The sequence below is a fragment of the Salvelinus namaycush genome, chromosome 3 (genome assembly GCF_016432855.1).
Source record: "Salvelinus namaycush isolate Seneca chromosome 3, SaNama_1.0, whole genome shotgun sequence".
NCBI lineage: Eukaryota > Metazoa > Chordata > Actinopteri > Salmoniformes > Salmonidae > Salvelinus > Salvelinus namaycush.
Genome location: NC_052309.1, coordinates 72,357,455 through 72,369,550, shown reverse-complemented (window position 1 = coordinate 72,369,550; position 12,096 = coordinate 72,357,455). Strand labels below are relative to the sequence as shown.

At 44.4% G+C, this 12,096-nt stretch overlaps 1 protein-coding gene across 1 annotated transcript; it reads right to left on the bottom strand.

Annotated features, from left to right (window-relative positions):
- Nucleotides 1-401: 401 nt before the first annotated feature.
- Nucleotides 402-8,571, bottom strand: LOC120044564 (retinol dehydrogenase 8-like). The gene is made up of 6 exons (XM_038989229.1): nt 8,305-8,571; nt 4,725-4,886; nt 2,512-2,691; nt 2,283-2,376; nt 1,913-2,096; nt 402-1,550 (listed from the first exon to the last, which is right to left on the bottom strand). Exons 1-6 carry the CDS (start codon nt 8,408-8,410, stop codon nt 1,323-1,325), a joined length of 954 nt encoding a protein of 317 aa, XP_038845157.1. The 5' UTR covers nt 8,411-8,571; the 3' UTR covers nt 402-1,322.
- Between the last annotated feature and the right edge of the window lie 3,525 nt (nt 8,572-12,096).

Sequence of the window (12,096 nt, the reverse complement as noted above, 5' to 3'; positions counted from 1 at the left end):
TTCAACACCAGTGGTTGGAAACATCCACTCAGACCCTAGAAAAACATTATCCAGTCACAACCCACAGAGATCAGGAACTTCAAAGAACAATAATCAAGACTTACAACCCCCCCGAAAACAAACCAATATCATATGGCTACAATGATCTCCATCCCTAGACAACAGTATAATACTCTCAACAGGTCTCCTGCTCATTGAGCTGTGTGTGCTGTAGCGTCTGTAGTGGAATCGCCACCCCAGCTGATGGTACAGCTAGAGAGAACACACAGTGATCTAGTGCCCCCAACTGGTTCACATAGAGTACTGCAGGCACAATGGAAACCAGGCTCTCTGGAAACCACACCAAAGACATTGAGCTAAATGCCTCATCATTACAGCGTCATTAAGAAAAAGGCTGTCTCTTTCAGAGTAAACCAAGAAGTTTATTTCTAAATCAATTAATTACTTTCAAAAATAAGATATTAACAATCTATCCATTCATACACTTTTAAAAACCACACATTCAGCTTATAAAAAGATGCAGAAATATGATTAAACAGCAAAACAACAATACTACTATTAAGACGTACATCAAATCAAATGTACAATGAAGGAATCTAGTAGATTCTTTGTAACTCAGAGCTAAATACTGCATTGTACTAAGAGTTTAGCAAGGCCTGAGTCTTCAGTTCATTGGGTGCTACGTTACGCTTTCACTGTGATTGTAATGCTGTTGTTTTTTGTTATTCTTTGTAACTGGTTATGTGTGCTTTGTTTTTCAGTCCACAGACAGACGGACGGACGGGCGGACAGACGGACGGACAGATGGACAGACAGACAGATAGACAGATGGACAGACAGACGGACAGACGGACAAATGGACAGACGGACAGATGGACAGACAGTGTCATTGCCCCAGCAGCACGGCAAAAGACCGGGACGGAGGAGATGCCTGGCTGTGTTTGTGGGTAAGTTGTTTGTGTGTAATCATGTGTATGTATGAGGAGGGCCAGGAGTTTTTCCCGATCACATGATCTGACCAGAAAAAACTTCTAGCCCCATGTATGAGGTCACACTGTACTGTCTGTGTTTGTGCGATTGTGCGTGTTGCCTGGCCAAAGCTTATCCTGGTTCTCTCACGGCCTCTCTCCCCGAGAACTACATGCCCCTCCTTCCCCCAGGTGGTCCAGGTTTGGGTGTCAATAATTGAGCTACACCACTGTATATTTCTCACAGGGTATGTCCAAAATGGCACCCTATCCCTATATAATGCACTACTTTTCACCCTGGTAATGCACAATATAGGGAATAGGGTTCCATTTCAGACCCAGACCCAGTCTCTCTCAGTTCGGTGAGATGGTGCGTCGGCGCAGGCAGCTGCAGGTCAGGCACTTAAGGATGCTCATGGTGATGTGCATGAGGGGGCCGAAGTTGAACAGCAGGTTGTAGAAGGTGTTGACCGACAGGCCGCCTGTCTCGTCGGCATACTTCATGGCCACGATGGGTGTGTACAGGCTGTTGGTCAGGTTCCTGAAGCGAGGGTTCCTTGACTCGATCACCTTCTTAGTACACTACATGGGAGAGAGAGAGAGAGAGAGAGAGAGAGAGAGAGAGAGAGAGAGAGAGAGAGAGAGAGAGAGAGAGAGAGAGAGAGAGAGAGAGAGAGAGAGAGAGAGAGAGAGAGAGAGAGAGAGAGAGAGAGAGAGAGAGAGAGAGAGAGAGAGAGAGAGAGAGAGAGAGAGAGAGAGAGAACATCATTGAGTGTTTATAGCACACCTGAGTGTCTTTCAAATACTTTGTGTTTGTTGGTCTGGAGTCCCAGGTTGGATTGGATTTGTACTTTTGGGACTATTCCATTGGTTCCATTACACTAGGCAAACTCAAAATCCCATGAATCAAAGGGTGACACAGGGAGCGGAGAGTGTTCACTAACCTTGGCGATGTCCTCTGGGGTCTGACCCATGGCCTCAAAGATATCCTTGGAGGAGGGCAGGTAAACATCTTTAAAGTAGCGCACTGTGTCTGCATCAGCTCCCGGGTACTCCATCTTGGCCACGTCCTCCATCATCTTCGTCTCAAACTCAGTGTGCACCGGCCCTGGCTCAATCATAGACAAACTGACCGGAGAGAATAGAATAGATCTTTATTCATCTATTACACAGTAACGGCAATTCTTTATTTTTGCTGACACAGTAACCAGGTATTGAGTCACTGGCTGTAATTGAATGCCCACTGGGAAAGATACCAAGAAATGTAATGACAGAAACACAATAGGAGTACAAGACAGACTGAGAGGAACTCACTGGACATTGAACTTGAGCAGTTGGACAGCCATACTCTCACAGAAGCCCTCCATGGCGAACTTGGAGGCAGTGTAGACATCGTTGAATACTACACCTACAGGCAGAGCAGAGTCAGGAGGAATGGTAGTCAGAGAGCAGGACCGGAATCTACAGCTTTTACAGTTAGCCTGCTGGTCCAGATCTGTATGTGCACTAGACAACCCCTCAATCATTGTCATGCCAGTCTTACCCTGTAGACCCATAACACTGCTCATGACCACGATGTGTCCCGCCCGCCTCTTCTTCATGTCAGGCATGACCTCTTTAATCATCCTCACCACGCCAAAGAAGTTGGTCTCAAACACCCTCTTCATGTCCTCCATACTGATGCTTTCCACTGGTCCCAACAAGCCCACACCTGCATTGTTGACTGAGGGGAGAGTCACAGATAGAGACAAGGGTTACAGACCTGTAGTTACACTACCGATACTATACAGATACTATACTGTAGCCTTCTGTACAGACACCTATAGTTAAGGTTTAGAGATGAGGCTCTAAAGCTTTAGTCACAACTGATGTTTTGTAGGCCGTCATTGTTTTATTTATTTTTATTTAACTTTTATTTAACTAGGCAAGTCAGTTAAGAACAAATTCTTATTTACAATGGCGGCCTACCAAAAGGCAAAAGGCCTCCTGCGGGGACAGGGGATTAAAAATACAAATAAAAGAAAATACAAATATAGGACAAAACACACATCACGACAAGAGAGACAACACAACACTACATACAGAGAGACCTAAGACAACAACATAGCATGGCAGCAACATATGACAACACAACATGACAACAACATGGTAGCAACACATCATGGCAGCAGCACAACATGGTAGCAGCACAAAACAGGGTACAAACATTGGGCACAGAAAACAGCACAAAGGGCAAGAGACAACAATACATCACGGAAAGCAGCCACAACTGTCAGTAAGAGTGTCCATGATTGAGTCTTTGAATTAAGAGATTGAGATAAAACTGTCCAGTTTGAGTGTTTGTTGCAGCTCGTTCCAGTCGCTAGCTGCAGCGAACTGAAAAGACGAACGACCTTTGGGGACCTTTAACAGAATGTGACTGGCAGAAAGGGTGTTGTATGTGGAGGATGAGGGTTGCAGTAGATATCTCAGATAGGGGGTAGAGAAAGCTTGTTAAGGGTAGAGAAAGCTTGTTGGACACTAAGAAAGCTTTGTTGTAGAGCATTTAACACAAAATCCGGGGAGGGGCCAGCTGAGTATAAGACTGTATCATCTGCATATATATGAATGAGAGAGCTTCCTACTGCCTGAGCTATGTTGTTGATGTAAATTGAGAAGAGCGTGGGGCCTAGGATTGAGCCTTAGAGTACTCCCTTGGTGACAGGCAGTGGCTGAGACAGCAGATATTCTGACTTTATACACTGCACTCTTTGTGAGAGGTAGTTAGCATAACCTGAGCAGAAACCAGATTTCATACCAGAGAGAATACTGTAGACATCAAGAAAGCCAGAATTTGTTCTTAATTGACTTGCCTAGTTAAATAAAGGTTTGAATTGTATGAACACTAGTTTTGTGTCTTGAAATACTTTTAGGAAGAATGTATGATTTTTTCTCTGTGGGCTCCCGAGTGGCACAGCGATCTAAGGCACTGCATCTCAGTGCAAGAGGTGTCACTATAGTCCCTGATTTGAATCCAAGCTGTATCACATCCGGCCGCAATTGGAAGTCCCATTGGGCGGCGCACAATTGGCCCAGCGTCGTCCGGGTTTGGCCGGGTTAGGCCGTCATTGTAAATAAGAATTTGTTCTTAACTGACTTGCCTAGTTAAATTAAAAAACTAAAAAACATGAACTCCATTGGTCAGATAGTTGCACTATTCACTGTCACCACTAGGTGTCAGCACATGAATGAAATAAATAGAGAGGCGTGATGTAACAGTCTGCTGGGCTGTTTTTGTTGTATTAAGGGTAGAGGAGGTAGTGTCGGGGAGTGGAGGGTCAGGAGTGAACCTATGAATAGAAACAGTTTTCCTGGAAAATCAGAGTCCACCAGTTGAAACAGAGGTTAGAGTTTTAAGGCGTACATATACACATAGGCCTAGACCCTTCAAATTGAACTCTGGACCTCGAAACCAGTTCCACTGCATTTTTTCATTGTTCCTCCAAGGACTGATTTAGACCAGGGACACCAGGTGTGTGGAATTATTAATCAAGTAGAAAATAAAACCAGCAGGCTTTGGACCTTGTAGGTTAAGAGTTGAATACCCCTGGCCTAGACAAATGCAGGATGAACGCATGCCCTGGAACACACACATTCACAAACCCACACACACGAAAAAGGCGAGGCTATTTGTCCCAAGGCTAGAGATCAGGTCATTGCCACACAAAAGGCCAGGGCAGGAGGGTTAGCTCGTTAGTTCCAGCCCTGTTAACTCACTGAGGATATCAATATGGCGGTCCTTGACACTGTTGATGCACTGCTTGACTGACTCATCACTGCACACGTCCAGAGGCAGCAGCATGAGGGTCTTCCCATACGCATCACCTGCTGTCTCCACCAGCTTATCCTTCTTCTTCAGGTCACGCATGGTGGCAATGACTGGGAGAGAGAGAAAGAGAGAGGGGGGGATGGAGAGAGATAGAGGCAGAGAGAGAGGGGGGTGAGAGAGAGTCAGAGAGAGAGACACTGTTGATGCACTGCTTGACTGACTCATCACTGCACACATCCAGAGGCAGCAGCATGAGGGTCTTCCCATACGCATCACCTGCTGTGACCTGTTGCCACAAGAAAAGGGCAACCACTGAAGAACAAACACCATTGTAAATACAACCCATATTACTTTAACTATTTGCACATCCTTACAACACTGTACATAGCCATAGTCTCTAATCCTTTGAAACTTGTGAGTGTAATGTTTACTGTTAATTTTTGATAGTTTATTTCACTTTTGTTTATTGTCTATTTCACTTGCTTTGGCAATGTAAACATACACTACATGGCCAAAAGTGTGTGGATTCGGCTATTTCAGCCACACCCGTTGCTGACAGGTGTTTAAAATCAAGCACACCGCCATGCAATCTCCATAGACAAACATTGGCAGTAGAATGGCCTTACTGAAGAGCTCAGTGAATTTCAAAGTGATACCGTCATAGGATGCCACCTTTCCAACAAATCAGTTCGTCAAATTTCTGCCCTGCTAGAGCTGCCCCGGTCAACTGTAAGTGCTGTTATTGTGAAGTGGAAACGTTTAGGAGCAAAAAAGTCTCAGCCACAAAGTAATAGGCCAAACAAGCTTGCAGAACAGGACAGACGAGTGCTGAAGCGCATAGCGAGTAAAAATTGACTGTCCTCGGTTGCAACACTTACTACCGAGTTCCAAACTGACTCTGGAAGCAATGTCAGCACAAGAATTGTTCGTCGGGAGCTTCATGAAATGGGTTTCCATGACCAAGCAGCCGCAGACAAGCCTAAGATCACCATGCACAATGCCAAGCGTCGGCTGGAGAGGTGTAAAGCTCGCCGCCATTCGACTCTGGAAATGCGTTCTCTGGAGTGATGAATCACTCTGCACCATCTGGCAGTCCAACGGACGAATCTGGGTTTGGCAGATGCCAGAAGAACGCTCCCTGCCCGAATGCATAGTGCCAACTGGAAAGTTTGGTGGAGGAGGAATAATGGTCTGGGCTGTTTTTCATGGTTCAGGCTAGGCCCCTTAGTTCCAGTGAAGAGAAATCTTAACGCTACAGCATGCAATGATATTCTAGATGATTCTGTGCTTCCAACTTTGTGGCAACAGTTTGGAGAAGGCCCTGTTCTGTTTCAGCAGGACAATGAACCCGTGCACAAAGCACAAAGCGAGGATCATACAGACTGTGAGCAACATCACTGCCCGACCTCACTCATGCTCTTGTGGCTGAATGGAAGCAAGTCCCTGCAGCAATGTTCCAACATCTAGTGGAAAGCTTCCCAGAAGAATGGAGGCTGTTACATCAGCAAAGGGGGGACTAACTCCATATTAATGCCCATGATTTTGGAATGAAATGTTTGACGAGCAGGTGTCAACATACTTTTAGCCATGCAGTGTATGTTTCCCATGCCAATAAAGCCCTTTGAATTTAATTGAATTGAGAGAGGCAGAGATAGAGACAGAGAGAGAGGCAGAGAGAGGGACAGAGAGAGAGAGACATATAGAGAGACAGAGAGAGAGAGAGAGAGAGCGCAATATATCTGAGATATATGAGACTACATGGAACAGACTGATTGATGACTGACCCAGTGACACATAGATAAGCATATATAGTAGACTTGCACACGGGTTTATATGTAGACAGACAGACAGACAGACAGACAGACAGACAGACAGACAGACAGACAGACAGACAGACAGACAGACAGACAGACAGACAGACAGACAGACAGACAGACAGACAGACAGACAGACAGACAGCCATGCAGGTCAGTGGGTCTATTCCACGGCCATCCGCTTGTGTAGCACACTATTGATTCCCTTTGAACTCCGGACCTGAGAGACATGAACCTACATAGAGTAACAAACCGTATCTACCATCTACAGTATGTACAGAAAGGTTTTCCACATGTTTGCATCTTGCGACTTGACATTCTCCATTCCAAGTTTACACCTCTGTGTTTATTGATGAGCTCTAACACAGAAATAGAGAGACAACAGTATTACACAATAGAGATCAATGGTGGAAATCAACAGCTCTAATCAGGCACTGATCTGAAGACCTGCTGTCCTTGATGAATGAAGACATCCTTTTATCTCATCTGGTTCTGTAACCTCTGACCCCCAATGACAATCCAGTATCTATGGAGTGAGTGGAAGATCATGAAATAATGGTGTGTGACTAGTAGAGAACTATGACAGACAGTGCCAGCTTCGACTGCATACTGTCTGCCGAGGACACGTGTTGTACACCTATGAGTAAGATCTTCATGATGAGAGCATTGGGTGTCTGTAAAGTAACAGAGAGATGTATGCGTTTCAACAGAACAACAGCTGCATTGTTCCTTCAGTTGTTGTTGGAATTATTCTTGGGCAACAGCTTAGTAAACATTATTGAATGGAACCACACTGCCCTGAACTGGGATTGTACTCAATATAACAGCGCAATATTTAATCTGGATTTTCATGATCCTTCAGAGAGAACAGATCAAGTTATTTTCTGCAATGTGGTCTCTCTCTTTCTTGGAAGCAGGTCACAGTTCAACGAGAATGATTCAACCCAGAGTACTGTTGCGCTCCTCTATTTCACGGCAATAAATCCCAAGACCCCACTACCCTCAAAGAAAGAACAATTCTACGTAACCCTAGACTGACATTAATGATGGGATGTCTGTAGCTGGAAAGTGGATGACAAACGAACAATGTCCGCGACGAGCCCCGAGCTCCGCTGAGCCCCGATGAAGACTTCAAACAAGCCTTGCTAGTGAACCTTCGCTTGTACAGGTCTCAAACTTTGTCCCTCTTTCAACACTCGCTCCAGAGAGGGGACTATAGGCGCATTAGACACGGCACTAAACCGGGGCAGCTGTCTACAATTCAGTGCGATAAAGGGGGCTTTGTACGAGAGAAGTCACTTGAAAGAGAACTGGCAGTCACTTGAAAGAGAACTGGCAGTCTCTTTTATGATCCCCGTCTGGCAAGCGGCATCCTCGCGGAGCCGTACCCTAGAAACTTTGCTTTCAGATGATAATAGCCGAATCAAGGGGGGTAGAGAACCAGAGGGCTCACGATAGGAAATATATATATTTTTTAAACACTAGCAATAGGAGATTTAGTCTAAAAGTAAAACGCGTAGGCTATAATTTATGGGCGCAAAGGTCAAACCTGCGCGTAAAAGTTGTTTTGGATAGATAGACTAATGATGACCCCATTGGTACACAGAACATATTCCATAAGGGTTCAAACAAAGATCAGAGTGATTTTAGCAGCATGTCGGATCAAGCTTCTGAAGTTAAAGGCAGATAAACAATGTAAAGAAAGCGCATTTACCATGGTAACGCTTCTTTTCATCTTTGGCAAGCAGGACGGCGATTCGTAACCCGATGCCGGAGGAGCAACCGGTGATCAGAACTACTTTTTGTCCACTGCTCGCCATGGCTTGTCCGGTTAGGTCGTGCGTTTTAGTGGTCTTCTGCTCCGGATGGTTGTTGCAGAGCGAGCTCGAGCACTGGACTTTAAAAACTAAAGCGGATCATGCAAACACAGCGGCCATGTGAGCGGGTAATTTAGTCACATGTCCTATAAAATCGTTTACTAAAAAGACGAGGCACCTCGCAAACTCGACTGCCAGCAGAATGTTTAATCTGATAAATGCTGCTTGCCCTGAATTGATAAAAAAAAGGTACATAAATGAATCCCTGTTTTACTGTGTGTGGCAGCCTAACATATGGGTAGGGGTTACATTGATAAGCATTTTTCATGCAATTTTGAACAACAGCCTCAATAAATATGTATTTCCCAGTAGGGCCTATGTTTAATGTTGCTGTGTTTGGATGCATTCACATCTGTCAGACATGGGCCTACCTATTGCTGCAACCTGGTCTCAGAGCATTTCGTATTATTCTGTAGGCGACGTAAATCTGAGTTACTTCATTTAGTACATACTACGTTTTGTATGGTATTAATTTGTGGATGTCCATCATCCATTTCGTATGATAGGCTATGTTACGAATTACAATTCATATTATATGTTACACATTTAATTCATACAATATGTTACGAATTAGAATAATGTACACTATTCTACGGATTTTCTAAATGTATGATATGTAACAAATTCCAATTTGTTGTGGCTAATGTTAGCTAGGTGTCTAGGTGGCTAAAGCTAACGTTATGTAACCATACCAAACTTAACATATCATACTAATTTGATCGTCCCGGATTGACATTTACTATGTTATGTCTAGTCTATGAGACCTGGCTGATTTATGCCTAGTCATAAAACCCAGACCTGTAGGCCTACTTTTGGCTTAAGTAAACAAATATTTTATAGAGTATTATTCTTACTAAAATAAATAAATATTAATGAAGAAACGTTTAAGATTGTAGAAACCTATATCAGAATTGTGTGCTGCTATTAGACCATTCAATTTCAATTTGACCACACAATGTTCAAATAATGAGTACCCTATAGATTAAAGTGTGATAACAATTGAAGGTCAAGCGCAAAGTTCAATATTGTGGCGTTTAGTCCTACGTCACGTCACTATATTCAAATTTCACACTGGTGTGGTTTCAGCTCTCCTTCAGTAACGTTGTGTAATCTAGATGCGCTACAGCGCTGGAGCTCTCCTGCCATCTCCTGGCAGAATGAACCATTACACAAATACAGAATGAAAGGGTTTCTCCCGTGTAGTCCCAAATGCAGTTACTATTCCTATTCCTGTGTCGCATCCAATGCTGAAGAAAAGTAATTGATGGTAATTCAGGCATGTTGTTTTAAGGGCAGTATTTTAAGTCTATATAGGTAGATGAAGCAGAATGTGTTTGTAGTCAGTGCAATAGTGGTCTGTCAGTTTGGAGTTATGGTGATGTGTTGCTTTGGCTTGGAGACGGAGAGACATTGCCTTGTTTGAACATGGGAATTCTGCTCAAGGTGGGCGTAGCAAGGTGTAAAGGTGCATATGATAAGATTGTAAAACCAGGCTGGTTTCCTTAGCGATGGTGATTGGGTCAGAGTACAAAGTTAACACCCATGTTGGACAGCTGCATGGCCAGAGAGGTGAGCTGAAACCATCTCTCTTCCTGTCTCTTCCTGTCTCTCTCTCAGCCTATCCATCCATCTCCTGTGCTTTGCATTTAACCTTAAACAAACCTGTGATGTACGGTATTCATGAACCCCCCTCCATCTTTACAGTCCACACAACGTAACATAGGCTACAGAGATCACTATTCTTACCGCAGGATAGGTATAGAGGACACACACACACACGCACACACACACACACACACACACACACACACACACGCACATACATGCACACGCACACGTTTACAAACTATTGATACACTCTTTATAATATCCCCATGGTGCTCCCCATCTTCACAATGGATCAAAGAACATACATTTCTAAGAATTGTACCGGTACTGTAGATCTACTTTTCAGACTTAGGACGAGAAAACACAAACCATCAATGACACTTTACAGCCATCCTGTAACATTTGGGTGTGTGAATGTTTGATTTGTGTTTGTGTTTCTCCAGAGACTCTGTCCATGGTGGTGACCTGAGGCTGGGGAGCCAGTTGAGGTGAGAAGGGAAGGGATGCAGGAGCAGGGGGGAGTTCTTGACGTGCCTTTCCCCCTGCCTGGGGAGACTGTGGACAGGTGTGTGTGGAGGTAGACACATTAGAAGAGCTGCTGGGGAGGGAATGTTGTCAGCAACCTTCTAGCTATCACTCTAGTATTTGAAGATGACAGACAGACAGACAGACAGACAGACAGACAGACAGACAGACAGACAGACAGACAGACAGACAGACAGACAGACAGACAGACAGACAGACAGACAGACAGACAGACAGACAGACAGACAGACAGACAGACAGACAGACAGACAGACAGAGAGGTAGAAAAGGAAAGAGAGAGGAGGAGAGGGAATGGTGCAGGCCAGTACACGTAGTTTTCCCCTGCACTCCTCCCTCAGAGCCATATATAGATTCTCCTCTTTTCTGGCTTTCCACTTTCTCCAACTACACCTCCTTCATCCTCCAAGTTGCCTCCATCTTTCAGTCCTCCTTTACCTTCCTACCACTTCTCCCATGTAACTTCCTTCTCTTCCGATGCAGACAGCTGAGATAAAGCACCAAACGGAAACATGTTGCCAAAAGATCGCTCCCCAATCTTCTCTCTGACCTCTGACCTTTTCTCTCTGACATCTCATTGTACCCCAGGTGGGCCCTGCACCACATCAGACCCTCATCCTCTTCATGGGAGTTCAGTCACAGTTCTGACAGGAGACTAGAGAGAGGCAACACATGTTCTCTGTTTTCCATAAGAGGCTAATAGTCCATTTCCTGTTTGCTGAGTTGAAGGATACTTGAACGTATGCCTTTTGGATGGAACCATCAGTTCTATTTATCCCTCAGATCAGATTTATCTCTGACTCACTGTCAATGCTGTTTCTACTAATTTCACTGAAAATGATAGATGATTTGGTCTTTGAAGTGGAATCAATATATGATTGAGTTACTTTTAGTTTTTCTTGGTTAAATTATTTAGTTTAGGGAATAAATCCTAACACCAAGTTTCAATGTTTGACTGAATACTCACACTATTTTAGTGCACAAATTGTGATAATGCATGTGAGAAAAATACTTTTCCATGTAACCTTAACTTTGCAATGAAACATAGCATTGCTTGTCCATGTCTAAATGTGTTAGTCCAGCCTGCTCTATCCCCTTGCCTGTAACAGTGGTCTGGCCACCAGACTGGCTGAGCTGAATGAATTTGGAGGGGACAAATGGGACTGGCTCTGAAAGCACAAACAGTGGCTGTGTGAAAGAGCCCAGTGGACTGGAATGTTTGCTACAGGTCAGGAGTGGTGCTTTCTGCTCTTTTGTGTGCAGTCTGCTGAGGAGGTGTGGAATGCAAACTTCCCAGAGGAGAACAGAGGAGGGGAAAAGTAAATGAAAGGAAAAAGGGGAAGAGAGTGGTAGGGGGAGTGGGAGAGAGAACAAAAGCTTTAAGTAACAGAGTGGACCCAGAGAGTGAGAAGGGAGAGAGGGACAGGGATGAGAAATTTGATAGGGTTCTGAGGCTGACAGAACCAAAGAGAAGGAAA